This window comes from Rhipicephalus sanguineus, chromosome 6, assembly GCF_013339695.2.
Source record: "Rhipicephalus sanguineus isolate Rsan-2018 chromosome 6, BIME_Rsan_1.4, whole genome shotgun sequence".
Lineage (NCBI taxonomy): Eukaryota > Metazoa > Arthropoda > Arachnida > Ixodida > Ixodidae > Rhipicephalus > Rhipicephalus sanguineus.
In genome coordinates, this window is record NC_051181.1 from 168,639,443 (window position 1) to 168,665,023 (window position 25,581).

Below are 25,581 nucleotides of genomic sequence, written 5' to 3' on the forward strand. Positions count from 1 at the left end.
AAGTAGAGGAGGTGCTGCACTGCCCTATAGGCGCCAGTTGAGACTTGTGATTATGGCACCCTCAAGGATGAACTTCTTAGAGATCGTATCGTCCTCGGGGTGAGAGACAAATGACTCTCCACAAAGCTGTAAATGAAGAATTGGATAAAAACCAACGGGAAACACCAACCACAGAGAAAGAACATGACGGGACAGGCTAGTGCTTACAACTGATCAAAGAATGCTTGAAACGCAAACTTATACCCGCCAGCAACCACCTTTGCGCGTGCGTGAAGCAGCCATGCGCCATACATTAAAGAGTTATCCCGGCATCTAGAATAAAGTAGAATAAAGTTAGTTGTTGTTTGAGGTTCAGTGTCGACCGGTTGTTTTACTACGGGCTCCTCAGGCGCTCATGCCATGCCTATATGTCACAGTCTCCTGTGAACCAATAACACTACATGGTGTCAGAAGTGGGATCGAGCACCGACGTCGCGCTTACCCATCATCCGTACCATGCCTACCGAGCAGTCCAGCCCGAAGTGGATGGGCGTCAACCTTCAGACACCGGAGCCGTTCGACTTCGGCAACGCTGGGAACTGGCCGACATGGAAAAGTCACTTCGACGACTACGCAGCCATCTCGGGTCTCAAGAATGCACCGAAGGAAACACAGGTGCCCCGAAGCGCATCTGCTCCTCGATACATTTTCGCTTGATGCGTCGTCCCTCACTTCCTACAAGACTGTGGTAGACCATTTCACAGAGCATTTCGTGCATCCAAGCAACGAACCATACGAGTCGTCGCGTTTTCACAGACGTGTACAGCAGCCAGGCGAGAGTGTCGACGGATACTATGGCGAGATATGCAGGATGGTGAAACGCTGCGCCTATCCTTCAGTGCAAGTTGAAGAAAGGCTAGTACGTGACAGATTCGTCGTCGACTTGCGCGGCTCGCGTCTTTCAGACCAGCTCTGCCGAAACGCTAAACTCACTCTCAAAGAGGCTTGGACGCAAGCACGCCAGGCGGAAGACACGGAAAAATAAAAGCGGCAGTCGCAAGCTGGAGCAAGTTATAATAGCCCCAACGCTTTGCAAATGGACGCTACGAACATGCAAAAGTCTGCTCGACATCACCGGAACGCGAAGCCTTCTCTCGACCATCATAATGCAGAGACACCAACCTGCGGATTCTGTGGCCGCGCGTCTCATCCTCAAACGCAATGCCCGGCACGCAGCTCGCTCTGCAACTTTTGCAAAAAGAAGGGGCACTTCGCAGAAGTTTGTCGTTCGCGGAAATCGAAGCAAAAAGTCGGCTCCATTCACATGAGCACCGTCAGGGCAGGGGCCAAGTCTTTATTAGTGGACGCCACCGTGGACGACTACACGATGCAATTTAAAGTTGACTCTGGTGCCGAAGTCTCTACTATACCCGATGGCTTCCCCAAGCTTCCAGCCAAGCTGGACAAGGTTGACACTGTACTTACCGGTCCTGGAGGTCAACCATTGCGGGTACTCGGTTCATATACAGCCCAACTCCGTTGGTGCGGGAAGACGTCCTTGCAGCGACTCTTTGTCATTGAATCGCTCTCTGTCCCTCTTCTGGGACTTCCGGCTATACAAGCCCTCGATGTTGTGAAATTCCTTGGCGGAGTGCAGGCCCCTGAGGCATCACTTCAAGCTGAACTGTTCCGCGGACTTGGCACTCTCATGGAGGAATATCGAATCCACTTGAAGCCTGGTGCTACACCATTCTCCCTCAGTGTGCCTCATCGCATTCCCATTCTGCTACACGAAACCGTGAGGCGTGAGCTCAACAAGCTCGAAAGTGACGGAGTGTTTCGCCGCGTCGACAATCCAACACCATGGTGTTCTGGACTGGCAGTGGTCCCTAAAGCGTTAGCAGATTACCGTCTTTGTGTTGACTTAACCCGGCTGAATCAAGTTGTACTTCGAGAACGCCACATCCTTCCAACGGTAGAACAAGTTCTCGGGCTTATCGGAGACAAAACGGTGTTCTCCAAGCTGGACGCCACAGTGAGTTTCCACCAAGTGAAACTGACTAGTGACTCGCAAGAGCTCATGACCTTTATAACCCCTTTCGGCCGATACTGCTTCTGCCGCCTTCCGTTTGGTATTACCTCAGCGCCCGAGTATTTTCAGAAGCAGATGGCCAGAATTGTTGAAGGACAGGAAGGGGTAGCAAATATGATTGACTATATACTTTTTTGCGGACGCACTCGAGAGGGACATGAGGTCCGATTGAACCAGGTTCTGTCCCGTCTTGCTAAGGCCGGGGTCATGCTGAACAAGAACAAATGCTTATTCGGTGTCTCGGAAGTGCCATTCCTTGGAATAATCGTGTCCGCTCAAGGCATCAAGCCGGACCCAGCCAAGGTAGCAGCCATCAAGACCATGGAAGTTCCAAAAGACATTGCAGGCGTCAGGCGTCTTCTCGAGATCATAGGAGTGTGCAGGGTTCACCATCAGGGAGGGCGAAGGTTCATCGCAGCGCCCCCCCCCCCCCTTGTAAGTCAATGTACGAGGCAGGTTTTGCGCCCCCCCTCTTAGGTTATTAGGGGGGGAGGCCGCCCCCCCCTGTGCGCATGCCTATGCTCGGGATGATGAATCATCTAGCTAGGTTCTTGCCACACGTCTGAAATAACCGCTCCAATCAGAGCCCTCCTCTACAAGTCTTGAAGTTGGACTTGGCAGCATGAACAAGAGGCCGCATTTGTCAGGGTGAAGGAGATACTGACATCCGATAGGTGTACGGCCAAGTACAATCCGTCGTATGCCACCACTGTCTCAGCTGATGCTAGTTCATTTGGACTTGGGGCAGTCCTGCTGCAGACGCAGCCGTCCTGTCGCTTTTGCTTCCAGAGCAATGACGAAGACGGAGCAGAGATATAGCCAAACTGAAAAAGAAGTATTGGCTATAACCTGGGCTCTCTGGAGGTTCAACGGATTTGTGCGTGGCATCCCATTGGATGTTAAGACAGATCACCTACCCTTCGTCTGTCTTTTTCGTAAAATGGAGCTCGACATGTTGCCTCCTAGAATACCGAGGCTGCGGATTAAATGCCTTATCAATTTAAGGTAATTCATGTGCCTGGTAAGCTTTTGGCTACAAGCGGATACTCTCTCTCGCATCAACAACCCGAATGAATCTTCCGCGGATGCTGTGCAGGTCCTTACCACAGAAACTGTGGCTTGCACAACCCTTGATGTGATGGAGCTCTATGTTGCAGAAACAGTGGCTGCCACGTTTGAAGTTTTGCCCCCAAATGTGCAGGAAGTTCGTCGAGCACAAACTTCGGATGGTGAATGCACTACATTAATCTCCTTCTCTCAGCGGGGGTGGCCTCGGAAAAAAAAAACAAGCTGCCATTGCACATCTCCAAGTATTCCTAGGTGATCGATCAACTTTCTGTTTGCGACGGCGTACTGCTCAAAGGTACCTGTTTGGCGATCCCATCGTCACTTCGATCGACAGTCTTGGCACTACTACACGAGGGACATCAAGGCTGCAACAGAAGCAAAGCCTTGGCGCGAGATTCAGTATGGTGGCCGGGCATCTCCGATGACATTACCTCTCTGGTCGCCAACTGTGAGACATGCGCTCACACACAAGTTAACTTCGCTGAGCCACTTATACCCACACCTCTCCCGGATCGTCCGTGGCAACTTCTCGGCATGGACCTACAGTCAAATCCTGTTACAACTAAATTGACGGGACGTGCGAAAAAGTTCGTTGTCGCGGAATTTCGTTGCAGCGAAATTTCATCTATAGACCACAAAAGTTGGGAAGATCTGATGATCATGACTCGTCCTTTGGTCCCGGCAAGTGCATGCATTGTCCTTTCCATTAAACTCTCACTAATTCGGACATACTTGACCGCACACTGAGTGAATGTATTTTCTCGTGTATAACATGCACAAAATATACAGAAAATTTAGCGCTAAACTCGGGGTGCGGGTTATACGTGAATTTCAGTGCGGAAGTTGGCTTGACGGTAATGCAAGAAAGGTGGCTTTGCATCAATACGGGAATTATACACGTGGATTATACACGAGCAAATACTATATGCAGGCTACCCTTGAAGCGTGCCGAGCGCGTAGTTCTGCATAGGAGCGTGCCAAAGTTCACTAGAAGCTAACTGAAAACAAAGTGCCGAAGCTCCGCAGTACCACAGTCATAAGCGAGCGAAAGGAAAGCCGAAACACTTCGTATTGTTTTACGACTTTATTGCCTTTAATCTTTCTTCCAGTGTGTTAGCTGCGCACCTGAGCGTATTCGCTATCGATGATCGCGACGATAGCGACCGCGGTTTTCTGAACGGCGGCTGTGGCAAATGGTAGTTCCGTTTTCAATATGTCCGCGCTGGCCGTGCGCGTGCCTTCACAACTGCGTTGTTGCAATCTGCGATCGCGTCTACCGCGGTTTTGACCACAGTACTCCTTTGAGTCGGTGCGCGTATGTTGAATGCGCGCGTACTTTCGTGGTCGCCCATGATCGCGTCGACACGACCGCATTTGTGTTCGCAGCGGTTGCGGCGGAATGTAGTTACGCTTGGACTAGGTGCGTGCTGGCCGCGTGTGTGCTTTCAAAACGCTGTGGATGTCATTCACGATCGCAGGGCTTGTGACGACGAGCAGTAGTTTTGTTTTTAGTGCTACGTCAAAAACATGGCGGGAGTTCTTAAGAACGATTCTTGCGCGGCCCGCAAGCGCATCAAACCCGCCGGCAGCATAATCGCGGATGGACGATCTGCCGCCGATCATCTCAATGACGGAAAATTTACCGGGACGTGCGTGTGGTGGTAGAAAGCGTGTCTCCGATGAAGACACAGGTGCTGTGATGCGGCCGCACAGCTCTGGCAACGAGAAATGATAGAGTTTCTAGTGGAATTTCGCGGCAATCCTAGGCAAGCTCCTTTTCCTTATGTGGTGGCACTCGCGAAAACTTCATTCAAGCGGAAATACCCAGAAAAAGTATTTGTTGTGACGAGACATTTTTCGCGTTGTTTTTATGGGCGACTAATGGGGAATCGAAAATTATTCGTTGTGGCGGAAATTTCGTTGTAGCGGGATTCGACTGTATTTCACTTTTGTGGGCAAACTTTCCTCCTGGTAGTTGATTACTACTCCAGGTACCCAGAATGATAACCTTGAGGAGCACAACTGCGCAGGTTGTCGTGGATGTGCTAAAGAGCATATTCGCCCGCCAAGGGATACCAGAGGAAATTCGGTCTGACAATGGCCCGCCATTCTCGTCATGAGACTTCGCAACTTTTGCTTCCTCGTATGGCTTTGTCCATATGACAAGCAGTCCCCACTATGCCCAGTCAAATGGGGAAGTGGAGAGCAGGACGGTCAAAAACCTCTTCACAAAGGCAAAAGACCCTCCCCTCATGTGGCTCTCCTATGTTACAGGGATACCCCAGGCGTCAAGGGTTTTAGCCCAGCTCAGCTCTTGATGGGTCGTCGGCTAAGGACCAAAGTCCCTAAGAAGGAGGAATTGCTACATCCAAAGGTGCCACCGAAAGATGCAGTAGCGTTGAGGAACGCATTCTACCAAAGAAAGCAGGAAAGGAACTACAATCAGCGTCATCGGGCCAGGCATCAAATGCAGCTTCCTGTAGGACAACAAGTCTGGGTGCGGCCAGAAAATGTAAAGGGAACTGTGTTAAGCTCAGCAGAGAGACCCAGGAGCTGCATAATAGAAACAGGACAAGGCGGTATCTTGCAGCGTAACAGGTGTCACCTTGTCCCCTTTGTTCTAGCATCGTTGCCACCACAGGCTTCATCAGAAGCAACTGAGCCACAGCCGCAAGTAGCTCACCCATCTCAAGGTCCTCCAAGTACCACGGTAATGACGAGCGACTCGGGACGGGCTTCTGATCGTGTTAGTGTTGGTGGTGATGGCGGTGACGGTGGTGATAGTGATGGTGGTGTTGGTGGTTGTGATGGTGTTGTGTGCACGCGTAGTGGCCGATGCGTGGTCCCGTCTGAACTAATGACTGCCGAATGGGCGGAAAGGGGGGAGATGTAGACGCCCCCTCCTAGATGTACAGAGTAGAATCAAGTTAGTTGTTTGGGTTCAGTGTCGACCGGTTGTCTTACTACGGGCTCCTCAGGCGCTCATGCCATGCCTATGTCACAGTCTCCTGTGAACCAATAACACTACACATAGGAAGAGAGGCCTTGTGTTCCCGAGGCGGTCATTAAGACAGCAGCTAGTTTGGCCGATGTATGCTTTGCCACACGATAAACGGATATGATAGGCAACATGAGTAGTGCAAGGCACAAATTTCAAGATATGATTCATGCCGCACGCGGCCCTTCACTGCGCATACCAATTGATGCGGCTGCACGGCCTTCACTGCGCATGCCGATTCATGCGGCTGCGCGGACCACTCAACTACCGCGGAGCCGAGAAAACCATGCGCGTGCTATGATTAATCGCCACCTTCTTGATATTGTGCGATAACTTATGCACATATGACATGACCAAAAAATTGCCTTGGTCCCGCAAAGCAGAGGCATTAACCGCTTCCCCTCTGCGCGACCTTTTCTGCTCTTTCAGCAGCTTCTCGGCAACCGCTCGCGTCACATGGTCTGGGAACCCAGCCGACATCAGTCTACTTGCTTGTTGTTCTACACTCACCTGCATTGTGTGAAAGCAGCTCTTTCACAACGTGTTCTTGAAACAAAGCATTGCTATGCCCCTTTTTGTTAGCTTTGAGTGGCAAGAGCTGTACGGCAGGACGTCTTACAGTGCGGTGCGTATGTCCAGCATACATGCATGTCGACATGGAACAAAATGTCTAGATCTAAAAACCTTAGAACATTACTTAGCGATAGTTCAAGGTGAAACGGAGGGACACAGCGCAGGCACTAAAACACATGAGAATATCTGTGGCCAAAGATTCTAGCTCACACAAGGTATTTCTCGTCGATGGACTTGAAAATGGGCAACTGGCGAATTGAAGGTGACGAGAGGAATCGAGAGAAAGTCGCCTTCACTATGCCAGACGGCCTGTTCGAGTTTAAGGTCATGCCATTCCGGCTATGTGCTCGGCGCCAGCAACATTCCAACATGTAATGGAGACCAGCAGGCTTAAAGGAGCACTGACACAAAAATTTTGCACCTTGTTTTTTTTTTTTTGTTGCAATAGATAGCTTATGATCCACTTATCACGGCTGCAAACCTCGTTTGCGCGAGTGCGCGACGGTTATTTATTTAGAGACGTTTTTAGAGCGCCCAGTCGCAGTTTCGGTTTCAAAGAGCACCGAGCTAGGCAGCTACTTCCGGAGGACGGGTGACCACAGCTGGCCACGTGAACACGCAAAATTGTGACGTAGGTGGCGCGCGAACGTGGGTGCGGTGGGCGCCGAACCAGGTCAAGTGGCGCCAGCTATGGAGGATTAGAAACAACTAACAAACGCGTAATCTATGTCCTCAGAGCAGTCGAAAGCGCCCATCTCGACTCGCTAAGCTTACAGCATCGATTATTTGACTATGGCTCTCAAAAACGGCGCCGAATCGGGACGAATACATTGCTGTCGAAGCTTAAGGACATGAATCTAAAGCAAATGGAAGCATTAGTTCGGAACTTACACGTTACAGAGCGCATGGCGGTCACTTGATAGATTCGAAGTGGACGACAACCGCTTTTGGCAGTGCTGCCATGTTTTTCGGAGGCGCGGATCCTCGCCGGCGAAGCTTGCCGTGCAAGTTGGACAGCTCTCGCGCGTGCGGCGACGGCCGACGTTCTGCGGCACCGCGCCGTTGCGGCAGGCTTGCCGCTAGCGTGAGCGGGCCATAACATCTGCCAACGGGCACGACGAGCGAACAGCGGAAGAGAACACAACTAGCACACGCAAAGCCGCAGGCACGGAGGAAGCAATGGCAATTAGCACGGCACAAGCGCAAGGGCACAACCAGCCACCAGCCAACACAAACTCGTGACGTAGGTTTGTTTACACATCCGCCGCGTTGATGTCGGCGTCGCGAAGCGCTCGCATCTCGCTCAGTCGCGCGGCATGCACTTTAAAATTGATTTTAAATATGTTCTAGGCTATATTGGCCCTTGATATTTCGTAGACTTTGTGTACGGCTCCACATACATCTATTTCACTCATTATCTCGCCTTCGAAATTTTGTGTCAGCGCTCCTTTAAAGGGGAAGTGTTGTCTTGTCTACTTGGACAATGTCATCATTTTTTAGCAAATTTTTATGACTACCTTCGATGACGTGAGATGTAATCAGCCAGTCTGAAGTTCGCACAGACCCACAGAAGACTGCAGTTATCATGAAGTTCCCTCAGCCCATCGACAAGAAGGCAGTGCACGAGTGTCTTGATTACTGGGCCTATTATCGATCCTTTGTGACGAACATCTCTCACATTGCCATACCACTGACAGTTCAGACGAAATCTCAGGTCGACTTCAAGTGGGAAGCCCCACAGATTGAAGCATTTGAGGAGTTGAAACGACACCTGCAGTTGCCGCCTGCTCTTTCCCACTTTGATGAACAAGCTGAAGTCGAAATTCACACCAACGCAAGCAGTACAGGACAAAGCGCCACGCTCGTACAAAGAAGAGACGGTCCTGAAAAGGTCATTGCCTATGCTAGCCTGTCGCTATCAAAGGCCGAAGGAAACTATTCAACGACAGATAAGGAATGCAATTGTCATCATTTGGGCCATGGGACTAGCCGGGTGGCGCGGGGTCTCCCCTGCGTCCTCTCTGGACCCCAATAAAGTTTGCATCATCATCATCATGTCAAAGTTTCATCAAAATCTCAGCAATCATACAGAAACCATGTCATGAGAAAGGAGATTGTGCAAAGACGAAGACAAAGAAGAAAAGGCTGGAGAGGCACTCAAAAGGGCATGAGCATCTGCTGTGATGCCAGGTGTGTCTGTCCAAGTTGTCTGCCCCCAACGCATCTCTCGTTCTGTTGTGAATTCAAGTTACACGAGTGTGACGGTGCGTGTACTTAGCTTCGCTGTCATTTTGCAGTCGATTTGAAAAAGTTTTGACAAGTAGCGCATATCAAGAAACGGGAACCCTGTGCAATTTCATGCACTGGCATAGGATGCTACGTCTATGTGCAGCGGTGAGTGCATGACGCTTTGCTAAAACTGTGAAATGCAACCTGTAAAGCTGCAATGTCGCAGCAAACCAAGAGACCTATAGTGCTCTTCAGCCTCTTTGAACAACAAAGGCACTGCTTGAGTGCTTTGCAACGCACCCCACTGCCCACGCCTCGCAAAGAAGGAAACTGAAACTGTAGAAAAAGATCCGTAGACAGTTCGCTAGCTAACGCAATCCAATCCGAAGCCTGTACTTCCCATCATTCCCATGGTGGTTGAACGATTGCAGCGCCATCTTCCTCTCTAGGTTATTGTATGAAACTCTATGGAACTTGCGATTTGCTGATGACATTGCCTTGATAAATAATTCAGGGGACGAATCGCAAATCATGACTAGTGAATTGGACAATGAATGCAGAACAGTAGGTCTGAAAATTATCATGCAGAAAAACTAAAGTAATGTTGAACAGTGTTGGAATAGAACAGCGCTTTGCGATAGGTCACGAGGCACTGCAAGTGGTAAAGGAATAAGTCTACTTGGGACAGGTGGTGACCGTGGAGCCGAGCCATCAGATTGAAATAACTAGAAGAACGGCAATGGTGTGAAGCTCATTTGGCAGGCATTCTCAAATCATGAATGCTAATTTACCACTCTCCCTCAAGAGAAAGGTATACAACAGTTGCATCTTATCGGTACTTCCCTATGAACCAGAAACCTGAAGGCTTACAAAGAGGGTTCAACTTAAATTGAGCACAACGCAGCGAGCCACTGAAAGGAAAATGATAGGCGTAACCTCGAGGCTGGTCACAAACTGGATTCCAAGAGAAGGCAAGTGCGCAAGGGCGAGCAGTAATTTAGGTGGGCAGATGAGATTAAGACGTTTGTGAGGATAACGTGGCTGTAGAAAGTACAGGACTGGGTTGATTGGTAGAACATGCAATAAGCCTTTGCCCTGCAGTGGGCATAGTCAGGCTGATGATGATGGTGATGACAGACCTTTCAAAGAGGTGAGCAATCATCGTGCCTTGTGTTGACTAGCAAACTAGAGGACCCTTCCAGTCGCTTCGCATGGTGGAGTCTCAGACTAAAGAATTCTACATTACCATGGTGTACAAGTCCAGATGGAAACACTGAAATGTCGACTGCTCGTATCCCACCCCTGTGAATCCATTGCCGCAAGACGATCAAGGTGAAAGTACTTTTCTGGGACCAGTAGGCGAAGACGACTTTGCCAAATAAAAACGGAGTGACCTACAACTATAAAGCCTTGTGGGGTACCTAGAAGGTAAGACCGATGCCACTCCGACAGCATTAAGGTGTGAATTGTCTTCATTCTGCTTGAGAAACGGCATGCTCATAATAAGAACTTCTTGACAATCTGCACCAACTACCTTATCGTTGTGCCCTCTGCATTGTGTCCGGAGGTTCTCCAGGACCTGCATAAAAGCGCAACTACTGGTCCCCTCAGCTTATGTGCTCGTAACGATTCAGGAGAAGTATTATTTATTAGCGGCCATGCCTAAACACCGACGTTTCCCATTACGTCAGAACATGCTGGGACTGTGAGCGATGCAAGACACCAACAACAAGGCCAACAGGATTCCTACAACCGATCGAGCCTCGTTGCCAACTGTTCCAGCAGTTCAGGATGGATTTGTTAGGGCCTTCTCCAATGTCAGCAACCGGTGGATTGTCGTGGCTACCTCACATGCTACACTGAAATGAAAGCAGTGTCCAAAGGACAACATACTGCTGCAGCATGGTGCTCCTCATCCCCAACAGGAGGACAGCTTTTACAACGGACCTAATTCAAGCAATCCTGCAATACAGCCAGACACGTAATTGGAAGACAACCACTTACCACACGCAGACGAATGGCCTGGCGGGACACCAGAAGAAACCCATTGCCGACATGACATGTTAGCCATGCATGTCAACAATGAACAAAAGAATTGGGACACTATCCCAATGTACGTAAGTTTAGCCTACAACAGGATGTTACAAGAAACCACACAGATGGCACTTTTCAAGCTCGTTTACAGAAGGAGTCCCACAATGACACTTGATGCCATGCCACCCAACATTACCGTGAAAAAAGACCTCGACGTCGCTACTTATCTGCAGTGTGCCAAAGAAGCCAGACAGCTATGCCTGCCTGTATATTTACACCAGGCAGAGGACTTATAGGCATTAATACAACCTTTCACGATGCCGTATCAAATTCCAAACTGGCAACTAGTGTGTGGATGCCGATACACTGATGTGAGCTCAGTAAAAAGCTACTCCAGTGATACTTTGAGCAATACAAGGCATTTGGACGTTTTGGCGTACTGCACTATGAGCTTATCGCTGACACCATTACAAACGTACAGCGGCGCTGCGTGCCACCCAACGTCGTTCATGCGGTGCGCCTTAAATTTTACTATGCATGCTGATTAACTGTGAAACTTCATTATGAACTTGTTTTGTTAATTCACTTCGTATGTATTTTCATCTGCATGTTCTGCTTTCAGTATCAGGGCAATGCTCTTCTTTGTGACCCAGCTAGCAAACAGGCTTTTAGACGCTGTCTTGATCCGGGCTACCACCTTCATTCGGTACCACAACCACATCAATCACCTCATGCAAGCTGCTCTCAACGTACGGTCTGTGCACGCGCACGACCTCGAAAGAGACGCACTGCTCACAGAAACTGGCAAACCAGGAGCTATGAGCCAACTGCAATCACGGGATTCGAATGTGTCGTCCACAGCAAGTGCCTCCATTGAAGGTGCGGCGATGTGGGTACATATAAGAACACTGCGATGCCCAACTTCAGCGTATGCAGCATCCCACTTGGCCGGCTGCCAGACACCGAACACACACAGACAAGCAGCGGAGAGGTCTGCGATGCGCACATCAATCACAATAACGAATACATTCCGCTCACCGCCATCTACGTAAGAACTGTCAAGAATCTCTTCCCCACATGCAAACGGATTCGTGAAACGTGCGTGTGTTCTCCGTCATAACGGTCAAGTATAAGCACTGCATAGCAGCTTACCGTGTCTGGTGTTGGCAGTACGCATATTACCGTTAGCATCGTTACCCAACTGTAAACAACTGGTTATGCAACACATTTGCGACTCTTCAAGATATGTGTTTGCATATACCATTCCATAACATTTCGCTCAATGTAAAAAATTACGGCACAGTCACTTTCGATTAACATCAATTCCCATGAGTAACATCGATTCCCATGGTATGTGGGATCTGCCGAAATTTGCCACACAACTGCTGCAAACACAGCATCAATTGCTTTAGAGAAAAGAAATTTTGGCCAAAAGACGTCAAAAGCAGTCAAGTAGACAAAAGACTGCTAAATTTGGCTAAAGCCAAGTTTTGAATGGGTTTAACCTTAAACACTTTGACACCTGCAAGGAACTTGAATTTTGATGATGAACAGAGGTGGTGCATTATCACCCCAAATGGTGGCACTTGGGCCCAAACAAACGAAATGTCAGTCCCCTGAAATACCCAGCTGCACATTTGGCTTGCCCTTATGAACAAGAACTTGGGTATTATTATTGCATAAGCAGTGCTTGTCATACAGTCTAGCTTTAATTACACAAAGTAAGGACTCACTTTCATTGGATGAAGAGCAAACAATGAACTCCCTGCTTTTGTTGGCATCCAGCACTGGAACTTTTCAAAACCTGGGACCTGGTGTAAAGCAAGCACATTATGAAGTCGAGAGTTTGGCGGAAACCCGCCTGGCCGGGGAAAGACATAGACGAAGGAAACACAGCGCCGACCAAAAGTAAAAATATATTCTTAAAAAAAAGACGTTTCGGCTCCCACACGGGAGCCTTGTTCACCGTGTGGGAGCCGAAACGTCTTTTTAAGAATATATTTTTACTTTTGGTCGGCGCTGTGTTTCCTTCGTCTAAGCACATTATTTCATGCCCCATGGCAATAAATAAAAGAAATACTCAGTCATGCCAAGCATTATAAGCAAAAGTGAAAGAGCTAAAAGCAGAAGGTTGGAGCTATATACGCAATTATGAATGCACCAATGCACTGCACTTCAAAGGAGACATCTGCACACCATACACAGTACCATAGCTCGGCACACTTACTCCTGAATACATTCACTCACACTTATTTGAAAGGCGTATGTGTGAGTATGAGTGGGTACCCTTGCGCTTGAGTAGGTGCGAGTATAAACATGAGTGAACCCTCATGAGCTGGAGCAGGCATGAGAATGAGTGAATAAAGGTGAGTGCGAGTAGGTGTGAGTACAAACGTGAGAGAGCACAAATTAATGTAAGTAGGCGTGACTATGAATGTGAGTGAGTACTCACGAGTGTGAGTAGCCGTGAGTATAAATGTGAGTGAGCACAGATGGGTGTGAGTAAGCGTAAGTATGAATGTGAGTGAGCACCAAAGAGTGTGAGTTTTTCCTCAGCCAGACTTACTAATATAAGAGTGAGACGCACCAAGTTTTATTTTTTTTCTGGTAGACTCAGTAAGACCACACCTCACGAATATCCAGGTCTGCCGGGCCTAATTAAAGACATCGGTTCAATCCTAGCCACGCTGGTAGCATTTCAATGAAAGCGAAATGCTGGAAGCCCGTGTAGTGTGTGATTTCAGTGCATGCTGAAGAACCCCAGGTGGTCAAAATTATTTGGAGCCCTCCACTACGGTGTCTCTCATAGCATAAGTTGCCTTGAAACATTAAACCTAACAAACCCACCCACCAACTATAGGCACCGGGCGCGGGGCGAGTTTGGACTGGTGGCGCCTCTTTCGGTGGAGGCGCGGAACTAATGGCATGTGAATGCCAGAAAGGAGCAGGCGCTTGCTGCGGGGACGCGGTGCTGGATGTTGGCTGCGCTTCATTGTGCTCTCGTCGCTTGTGTCCTGCGCTGCCGAAAGGCCCCAGGAACCAAGCCCGGGCAGACAGGCTGCGCTTTAGGCTGCACAAACAGCTATGCAAACATGGATAAAGCTGGGGAGTACATCCAGTTCCATCGGTTCCCGTCTGCAATCGCCGTCGCCGACGGCCTTGTTCGCGCACCAGCCGCCAACAACGGCCCTCGTTGCATCAAGTTACATGAAATACATAGACTGAAGATAGCTGTTGAAATATTAGAATCGGCGATGCATCGAAAAGAAAGGGAAAGCAAAACGGGAACAGGAGTTTGCAAGATGTACACCGGAGGAACAACACGTGCGATCGGCAAAGCATTGCGTAAAGAAAGCCGAAAATCGAATAGGAGACGTAGGGTATCCTTTTCAAATGTTAGGAGACAATGTTAACGTGTAGACAGAATAACAAGGTGTTATATATCCGGCAAATCCCACGCCTTGTGGGAATCAGTTTCATGCGAAGCAGTCAGCGAGTAGTTCTATGCTGCATTTTTTTTTTGTGTTGAGCCAAGCGTTACGAGGTGGATCGATGTGTTTTTGTAAGTGCAGTAGTTGTGTACACATCGTGGTCTTACCAGGCACATCAACTACACTAGCATTCAAAGGGTAACTTATGGTCTGACGTAACGTTAGCACCCACATTACAGCATATACGTCAGTATTTTTGCAGTGAAGTGCACTTTACGGTGCGATTATGTGAACATCATACGTAACTTTCATTTGCGCAATCCTCCGGGGTCGAGAAACGCTTGAATATAGCTTGCTGATTCATATAGGAATATAAATGTAACGTTTATTACACTGCTATAAAAGCAGAGCAAAACTGGAACCACATACGTTAACCTGACATGATGCCTGTATCATAGGAGTACATATGTAGTGTTCATTGCTTTGTTATAAAATTAGATAGCCAGCCCCACAACCACAACTGACATTACACCGACATTACGCCTGCAGAGGGTGTTTTTCCAAAACAGGTTCTAGACCTGGCGTGGCTCTGTGGTAGAATACCTGACTGCCACGCAGAACCATTGGGTTCGATTCCTGGAGAGATCCTAATTTTTATTCTCTGCATTCGTCGGGTCAACGCTGACGTTGTCGGTTTTTCTTAACGCTCTCGCATTTTAATTACCAATGTCTGTTATCGCCGTTCCTGGGTAGATATAAACTGTCAATCACCTGTGACGCATACCCGTACACCGATGCCCGTGGTAAACGGGTATGTACTACACGTGTCTGGAGGAAAGGGTTTGACAACGTACGCGACAGGATTTTCACTTTATTCATGCCATGAGCAGACAGTCATATTCGTCAAATCCGCTTACCCTCCCATGCCAATTTTGGTCTACACTAAGTTAAGGAGGCGATCACGAGAGCACCCAGACGTAGGCGGCTAGATAAACAGATACCTAGATAGAAACGCTCAAAGTGGCTAGGTTTCGCTAAGAAATGCTTCGCATTTAAAAAATAGAAATGGCGCTACTTACATCTAGCTCTACATCGTAGCTTATCGCGTTAAGCTTCGTCTGCGGGGCGCACTTGCAACTCTATTTGCACTCGTTGTCGCCTTTATATTCCGTGATGTCGTGCACGTGACCTGCTTCGTGCAGGCGGGAACCCTTCTCTAGAGCAGACGCATGAAAACGCGTACGCCAGCTGGTCAAGTCTTTGAAACTGCAGCGCAAAAAAACTGGCAGCGCCATGGGTGCACTTGCGCTGTCAGGACTCGCCTTCGCGCCAGGGGCCCTCCAGACAATAATGAGGAACAGCGAGTTCGGCAGTTAAAATGCAAAGATGCTTATTTTACATCGTGTCACCAATCAGGCCTGCCTCATGCGCAGTCCCGAAAGGAAGGAGGCATCGTGCCCCCTCTGGTCCGTCTCCGAACGAAAACAAACGCCTACAAGCACAGCACCACGCAATGAAGCTGACTCATTTGATGTTCCGACAGCGCTCATCGGTGTGGACATGAGAGGGACACCGTGTCATTCTTTCTAGATGACTTGGCGGCCATTAAACGCGTCCACGACCACAAATGACTGCGCGGGAGTCTGCCTGAAGCCCTACGACGGGCCCCGTTGTCTGAACACATGTCCGAGAGTTGAACGCTTTGTGCATTGTTCAAAAGAACACTGTTGCTGCCACTTCTCTTTGCCTCTCGGCAACAAACGCAACAGCATACAGCTTCGAATTGCTCAAAAAGAAACGCCGCGCTTCTCTTCGAATACGTGCCGAAAGTAGTAGAGCCTGCTCCGCGTCGTCTGCTTCACATGCCAGTGCTGTCCCTGCTGCCGCTTGGGGCGCTTTTCGGGAGAGGCGCAGCTGGCGCCTTACGACGGCCGCCCGGTGCCTATAGACTGTTTCAGTAGTTTCTCTGCAGCATTGTGGAAGCTACAGGCCTCCTCGACCAATCAGGAGGGTAAGCACACATAAATGTATCCTTCCAGGCCCTGTCGTCTGCTAACAGCGAGCGCTGCAGGTGAAGCAGCACTTGGGACACCGGGCAACTGCGCAACTTCAGCTGTAATTATAATAGCGGTGAAAGATTCGCCTTGACACTGTACAAGTGAACGTCTTGTAGGTACTTGCATGCAGACATTCGAGGGGTACGTTTCATTGGCGTGCCATATACGAAAAGTGGCAGACTTGTGAAATTGAATACCAAAGCACTGCATGACGTCACATTTCGTATATGCACGCATCGAGCTTGTGAACACCAGCATCAATTCTCAAAGGTAAAACACTTCCCATACTATGCTCTGTAATAATATCGTGTTTGCGTGACAAACAAGGCAAGGCACCTTCTCTTATGAAGTGCTGCTCATGTTGCAGAACAAAATAATGGCTGTGTTTCTGGTGCCTTACCTTTCTCTCTACACAGTGTAATGGTATGCTAGCCATATTTGTCGACGCATCGCGTCCCATTGAAACTACTATAGCCTTGTATTTTATATGCTACAGAGTTCTTGCTGGGTGTGCAGAATCATGCGGTCCATATCGAAAAGTTGCTTATGCATTTAGACCTCATGCGTCTGCTACACTACAAAGAAAAGATGCGTAGCGTGTGTGCTGCCGCAATCTCTAACATTGACATGGCCTGCGGTGTACGTGCGATGGTGACTCATCCCGAGCAATTAGGCTTGATGGCTATCGATTGAAAGTGATCCTCTCAATACACGGTGCAACACCGATTGTCTCGAGTTGTGTACACTAATTTACAGCGCACGTCACTGGAAATAATTGCTTTAAAGCACATGTGGTGAATGTCATAAACGATACATAGTGAAATGTGTACTGTGTACTGCAGCTTCATGTGATGCAAGGAAACAACTTGCTTTTTTTTTAAATCCTGTGAGCAGTTGCTTACATGTGGACAGTGCCACAACAGCTTAAGTGATGCGCTTTTGTACAGAAGTGTACTTGTATATAAATAATGTTTGTAGGCTGCTCTGCATGACCTGTAAGAAACAAATGCTGATATCAGTATTTCAAGTACGGTGATTTTAGATGGACCCAGTTTTTCAGTCATGGTTGTTTCATACTTGTACGGTGCGGCTGAGACGCGGACAGCAGACACGTAGATGCAACAGAGCCCTGACTAACAACTCTTTTTTTGTTTACAACTAAAATCAATACATTATCCAAAACATCATATGAAATGAAACCTGATTTGAAAAGTTAAAAACTTATTGTGTTCGAGTGATGGGGGGCTGACTTGTGTTCTTGTGCATGTGTGCATGTGAAAAGCTTCGGCTATCCCCTTCAGGCGTGACTTGTGATGTGGTGCTTATGAATGTGTCAAACCTTCACACATTACTTGCGAGGCACTACGTATTGTATTGCAAGGGAGAAAATGTGGTTATATGTTGAAATGTGCATTTTTCGGTAATTACTTGTAATTAGAGAGTAATTAAATATAAGTTTATTCTGAAGTCAATCACTCTCTACTTTGTCATAACAAAAATCAGAAGTCAGACTTTAAATACGTGTGATATTTGTTTCTGGTTGTATTCTCTGTGAGCCAAAGAAAATTATATTTTTTATGTTGCTCCCGGATCGTAACACATCAAGCCACTTGTAATATATGGTAATGGCTTCACAAAACCAATTGTCTGCAGGAATACTCCGCATGTTAAAGCAAAGTGAAAGAACACTGAATACAATGAGGGTTAAATTAATGCAAATCTCAGTGTTGCTTGCTCTTTTGCGGCAACTTCTTGACTCGACATGCAAAAACAACTTGTGTACACATATGTGGATATTGTGCCTGAAGGGTCTATACTGCGTACTAGGTACTACAAGAACGTTGCCTCATCTTCAAAATCAATACTTGGCAACATGCGTGCATACCGAGAAGTGCTGACAGTGCAACTGTGTGTCCAGAAGACTAATTGTCTGGCCAAGCACAATTCAAGGTTAATTGATTGTAGACAGGCCATTTGCTATATATCCGAGCGTAAAACACCACGCAAAAAAATTCACCGACGATTAGATACTGCCTAACGCGAATTCTGAGCACAGTTTTGTGTTGGGGCAAGGCCAATTGTGAGTGAAGTTTTGGCTTTCTGCAAAGTATCGACTACGCCATAAATCATAACTTTTGTGAAGTATGACAGCACCCACTACGCCATCATTCGTCTTTCTGAGGATAAGCGAGGCACCTGCTACACATCTGTAAGGTATTATATGCACTTTGTTGATGCTGCATGTGGCTGATGACGAAAAAGAATTATGGCTGAGCACATTGTAGTAGGTGGGAAGCATTAAAGCACACACTAGTTGTGCACTTAGCGTTGTGTGATGACTGGTTGTTATTTTACTCTACTGCCACGCACATACATTACATGGGTTACATAGGGCAAGGAATCGCGTTACATAGGTTAACGCAATTTCTTGCCTGACATGGCACCTGTATAGGGTCTTTTTGCAAACGACTTTCAAGCACCAGCGTGGCTCTGTGGTAGAATACTCGACTGCCATGCAGAGGGCCCGGATTCAAATCGGAATGGGTCCTGGGTATTTTTTTCTCATTTTATTTTTTTCATGTCTATTGGTTACGCCACCGATGGCAACAGCGACGCCCCTCAACGCAGGAACGGGTGCCTACGAGCTGAACTCTAAAACAGGATACAGACGCAGCTCTGACTAACAAGCGAGCCTTAATTATTGCACAACGAGCAATAAATAGCAAATAATGAACATCACAGAAGCGGCACTGCTTATTCCAGTACTATGTCTGTGTGTTCCACATTGTTGTCCCCCTTGTGCTCTTTCACACCCAAAGTTCACAAACTGTGGTAGTGGCCGTGTGCACAAAGTTCTGTTTAGTCGTGGTTAAGCCTACATAGGCCACACCAGGTGGTGCATCAATAGGTGCCTCCAGGATTTATCTAGCCGCTGTCATACCTGCGTTTGCATGCAAGCAGTTTTTCGATTGCACCACTGTTATGATAGACGGGAAATGTGCAAAATAGTTGATTCTAGATTAGATGTCAAGCTCCACAAGAGCACGAGATGCTGTGGGTGGGTTGAAGCATGCATTCAGAGCTCCTCAAGTGTAGCAGTACATACAGGTCTGGTTTTCTGGCTATTTTTTTTTATTCTGCCAGCTCAGGAAGACATAAGCAACCAAGGGCCCATTTTACTTATTCTCAACTAAACAACCCTCCAGTAACGCCATTTCTACCATCTCCTAATAAGTATTATTTTTTTCTTCATAAGTCACAACAAAAGCACTTGTATGGCTTGCCATTTCGTAAGTGCGAATGCATGCTTTGTGCATGCCACGCACTAAAGCCGCACGACAACACAAAGCTGAAGCTGTATAGAAGATAATGACATAAGCAGTAAATATGCTAACAGCACCATCGTGTGCAGTGATTTCTGTCACTTCCAGTGCTATCTGTGAAATGATGCGAGTTATCCATGTCGTGAAATGTCACTGCTAGTTTGGCACACAGAATACATTGACATCATTTACAAAATATATGTATTGTCCCAAGAGCATTTGCACCTTTTCATGCGACCTCTGCTGTCAACTTGGGTCCCTGAATATGTGTGTCTGAATATATGAATATGAACCTTTTTGATGCCGAAATGTCATCATTGCTATTTATTGACCCTTCAAAACCTCTGCTAGAACATTGCATGAGGAGCAGCATACATTACAAAAAGTAATGCTGAAACTGAATTAAGTAAAAACAATAACATTTAGAAGGATACAGATGGTGGGATACGGTGAAATTCAAACACAAGGAACATGCAGTTACAAGCAATGCATGCATGCCGAAGAGGTTTGGATCAGTAAAAGTTAAGGATGTGCGAATATTCGAAATTTCGAATATTTTTCGAATAGTGTTTGCTATTTGATTCGATTCGCACTGGAATTTTACTATTCGAACTATTCGAACTTCCCAAAAACAAATACAGTCAATGTCCGATTAAAAGTGACCCCTTCAAATTTTCAATATGCTTCACCTCATTACATTCTCGTATTGCAACAAAGCTGCCTTTCAAGCTCCGTTACGGTTGAACTTTGTCAAGACACAGTCAATGTCCGATTAGAAGTGGTCCCTAGATTTTCAATATGCTTCACCTCATCACAACCCGGTATTGCGGCAAAGCTGCCTTTCAAGCTCCGCTACGGTCGCAAGTGTATAAACTCAAGAGAACGCTGGTTCCAACATGGAGATGAAAGATGTGGCAGAGGTGGGGGCTCAATTAATGCTGTTTTGGAGCTGAAATTTGGGCAGGAAGTCCGAAAAATCGAAAGCCGAAACTTTTTAGCATCCAAAATTTCAGATGTTCTTATATATCGACGTCTAGATGCAGACTTGGAACTCCGGACTTGAAGGGAGCACACCCTTGTCCGCCACATCAGTTGGGCTTCCACAGAAGTTGAAAGAGGAGGAGAGGATGAGGAAATGGCATCTTTGCCTAGGACGTGTATAGTGTTGTCGGCAACACTTTGGTTGCACCAAATCATGTACATAAATACAATTCGGCCTCTACATTGCCTCATTCTTGATAAGACAACTATGAAACACCACCCCGCCAGTGCTTCATCAACCTAGCGAAAAGAAACACTTTCATAAGAATATGCATAGGAATCCTCTCTAACCTTTTTTTCTGCAATTTCGCTTCGAAGTATTAGAAAAATTATTCGATTCGATTCGCACTCACACTTCAATATTCGAATTCGCTTTGCACACAAAATTTTGCTATTCGCACAGCTCTAGTAAAAATAGATAAAAATACATTGAAATAGTGCATAAGTTGAAAAATGGTGCATGAGCACTCTTTTCAATGGTAGTGATGTTGCACTGTAACATCAACTGGTAGTTATATGAGCTTTTATATCAGTATACAAGGGTCGTTTGATAAGCATGGTAAAAAAGTCACAGTTTCGCCGCAAGGGCGAAGCAATGAATGCGATAGCAAGAAATTAATGCTATACAAAGTGAGGCTCGCCAATGGATACTCTCAGTTTGAACAGTGCTCCTGTTGCAAAGGCGGCCGAAGCAGCGAAGGAAACTAGCGTGCTTCAAGTGTCGAGCTGTGACACTTGATCGTTCGCGCTCATCTTCTGTTTGTTCGTTTAGCGGCGTCCCTTGAGCTCGAATGACTTTCGTACGCTTCGTAACATGAGCGCGGACATCACGGTGAAAGGTTGAAACATCCCTCTTGCCCTCACCACGAGAAAACCACACGAGCAGACAGCGGAAGGCCAAGGTTCTCCTTGCGCAAATATAAGAAGAAGCGAGCGAGCTCGCCGACGACTTTTAAATGCGCCCGTCGTGCTCCTAGCGCCACCTCGCTGGTAATGAAGAAATGCTTATTATCGCCTGCCGTCTCTGAGTCCGTCCAGCAGGTGTGTATATAACGCTCGCCGTTAGCTACATGGAGGATCTGCGTTTCGTGGCGTAGTGGATAGCGCCACTCGTTGCGGAGCAAGAGGTCCCTGGTTCGATTGCGCGCTTCGGAAGCATTTTTCTGAATTATTTTTCTTCGGGGCTTTTATATATATATACATACTTATACATATACGGTGCATGACGGCAGCGACGGCGACGGCGAAATCCAGCCGAGACTGTCCATATAATTGCTATCGCAATAAAATGCAAGAGATGGCGCTACAATCTTGTTTTCTTCTAGGTGGCGCACAAAGAGGCACATGAAGGCAAACCTTGTTTACTCTGGTAGCCATTCACCACAACTGAAGACCATTTACTACAGGATAATGCAAGATAAAGCACGTCCTGGGTGTCTAGTAGATGTTGCCACGCCAGAAATGGTATTAAAAATTTAGGCAATTGTAATGGAAGACCATCAAGTGAAGGTACATGAGATTGCTGAAACTGGAGGCATGTCGGCAGAGAGAATTCATAATATTCTTCATGAGAAATTGGAGATGAAGAAGGCCTGTGCATGTTGGATGCCGTGACTGCTGACGATCGATCAAAGGCACATGAGGGCAGACATCTCAAAGGAGTGCTTATCGATGCTGGAGTGTGTCGATTAGTGACAGTTGACAAGACGTGCACGCAATTACACTCCAGAGTCTAAACAGCAGTAAAAGCAATTGACTGGCCCTGATGAAGGCGCCCCAAAAAAGTCAAAGACTGTTCGTTCAGCAGAAAGGTGGTGGCAACTGTCTTCTGGGATTCACGAGGAATAATATTTGTAGACTACTTACCAAATAGCAAAAAGATAACAAGACCATATTACGCAGCACTCCTGGACCAACTGAAAAAAAGAATTGTGCCCTAAATGACCTGGTTTCCACCAGGAGAACGCTTATCGATTGCGCGAATTAGGCTTCGAGGTGGTGCCTTATGCACCCTACTCTCCCCCAGTGACTTCTTCCTTTTTCCAAACCTAAATAACTGGTTGGGTGGAAAGTAATTTTCTTCAGCTTATCTAGGTGGTAAATGGACCTTCAAGGACCTCGAGCCATCCTTTCTTTTTTCTGAGGAGACAAAAAAACTGCAACACCGATGGAAGCAATGTGTGGAGCTGGAAGGGAAGGGAGCTGGAAGGAAAAATATTGTTTTCTGCAAACATGGTATCTTTAACTGCATTTTATCACAGTTATCAAACGACCCTCATAGCATGCAGTTATTAGAAGAAGGTCAGATGGCTAACCATATACATGAAGGAAGGTCATTAATGAAAATTAAAAAACAAAGGTGCTCAAGGATTGAACCTTGCGGTACTCCAGATAACACTTCAGTGAGTAACAGTGCCCAGTCAAATGAACAATAAGGAAGCACTGGATACATATGCTGTTAACTTTAATTAGTAAGGCAAAAGCCTTACGTGCCTAAACACGAAATTCGACCGTCGGTGTCCCGCGTTGGCGGTGTCTCACGTCCTGCAGTGTTGGGGACGAGTGGTGCAAAAAATCATCATCAAGTGATGACGTCACCATATGACGTCAAGATCACAAAAATTTGTAGCGTCATCATGACGTCACAAATTCTGGCGTGGCATCATGTGATGTAACACCACATAATGCCGTTGTAGCTCCCTCCTTTGGGCGGCAAACAAAACCAGAGAGCGTGTGACCTCAAGAGAAGAAAACAAAGACAGCGCTTGGCTGTGGCACGCAAAGCCAGAGCTCGTGTTCCCTGCTGGCGTCGATTCTGGTTCAGCCGTCTGGTTTCTTCGCTCAAGTGGCATAAGCCTACACAGTCATCACAAGACATCGTAGCTTGGTCAAAGGTGGGATGATCATGGAGGCAGTGCGAAGCCATGCTAGGTGCACAAAGCTTTCGGAGGGCGGCGGGGCAGAATAATTACATCTAGGGAGCCTGCATGACTGGCCGTTCATCTAGGCTCCCCAATACATCGACTGAGAAGAAGAATAAGATGGCTTTCGCCTTCGAGTCGTCTTGGGTGAATGCACCCTGTGATTTTTGTTCATTCGTGAGGCACGCAATCAAATGGAAAAGCTGCAGTCAAGAAGGGCACTGCAATACTACTTAGGGCGTGTTCTTTCGGAGGGCGGCGGGGCAGAATAATTACATCTAGGGAGCCTGCATGACTGGCCGTTCATCTAGGCTCCCCAATACATCGACTGAGAAGAAGAATAAGATGGCTTTCGCCTTCGAGTCGTCTTGGGTGAATGCACCCTGTGATTTTTGTTCATTCGTGAGGCACGCAATCAAATGGAAAAGCTGCAGTCAAGAAGGGCACTGCAATACTACTTAGGGCGTGTTCTTGGCAAGACAAATAAGGGTTCAGGGCATCAGATCGGTAGTACATGTGATCCATATGAACATGCAAAAGTTATATTGTGAGAAGCACTGTGGTTCGTAGGTACAGGTTTCCAAAATGTTGTGAAGGACACTACGGTTCACAAAGATTTTCACAAAGGACACCGAGAAGCTCAATATTAAAGAAATGTCGTAAATTGTCTCAACAAATCATTGTGCTAGCAGAGACAGATGAAATACTGCTCCCATTTTGAAATTGCAATCCGAGAGTGTAGCTGCTCGAAAAAGGCACTTTTAGGGGCGGAGCACCTTAGCGTCTCGGCGTGTTGACGTGCATCGTCGTCTGCTCCATTTGCTTGAGCGCAAGAGAGGGCGCCACTGCCTCAGTGCTCGTCGTGTGGCAAGAGAGAGCCAACGGCGCGCGCTGACTATGGAAACGTTTTTCGGCGATGAACGCTGAACTACCAGCTTGCAAAGAACGAGAACACACCCTCGCCCAGAGACAACGCAGATGCAGGCAGCGTCTGCAAGCGAGTTTCTTGATTAAAAAATACGACTGCTCGTGCTGCACAACCATTCAACTTGACCTGCAATGTAGTGCCGGTGGCAGATTTCTCTTGTGTGTAGTTGAACAATAAAGATTTGCAGCATGCACCGTTAACTAAAAGTGGATTATGGGTCTTTGTGTCTAATCTTTCTTCTGTCTCCCATTGCCCATTAGCAGTGATTTTGTTCCGGGAAACACCGGCGCACACTGCATGCTTCACCCCTCCCCAAAGTTTTACTTATCAAGCTTCCTGAGGGACTTGGTAAACAATGTTTTATGGACATGGCCATGAATACAGACAAATGGGACGTATGCCTTAACAAGAAAAAGCACTTACTGATCATAAAGTAGCCAGTTTTTACTTGTACTTCTTGAGGAAGTGAACTGAACTACTTAAAAGAAATTAAAAAAAAAGAAACGTAGCATAGCTTGCACTGGAGGTGCAATGCTCAAGAGAGCAATGTAGTGCTGCTGGCTTTTGCTGTTTTGTTTAGCTCTGCAAATTTTCTCTTTCTTTTATCGTCTGCTTCTCTATGCTTTTTCTCCCTGTGTATTTCTATTTATATATTTCTCTGTATTTCTTCCTCTTTCATCCATTTCATTCTCTCTCTCTATTTATCATTCGTTCTGTGCTGTGCTCTGCCCCTCTTCACCATCACATTCCCACTACCTTGCTACACTATGTAACTACACAGGGCTATGCTATGCTGTGCCTGCGTGCCTGATTAGCCGAGTGGTTAGGACGCTTGCCTTCGGATCGAGCGTACGCTGGTTCGAATCCCGCTTCATGACGAACTTTTTTCACCAATTTCTCTCTTTGT

At 47.1% G+C, this 25,581-nt stretch overlaps 1 protein-coding gene across 1 annotated transcript in view; it reads right to left on the reverse strand.

The window, feature by feature from the left end:
- LOC119397704 (intermembrane lipid transfer protein VPS13A) overlaps positions 1-25,581 on the reverse strand; it is a 1,038,245-nt gene that overhangs the window by 438,418 nt on the left and 574,246 nt on the right. Inside the window, exon 48 of the mRNA XM_037665124.2 lies at positions 12,707-12,784. Coding sequence (XP_037521052.1) covers positions 12,707-12,784 — 78 coding nt within the window. The remainder of the gene's footprint in view (positions 1-12,706; positions 12,785-25,581) is intronic.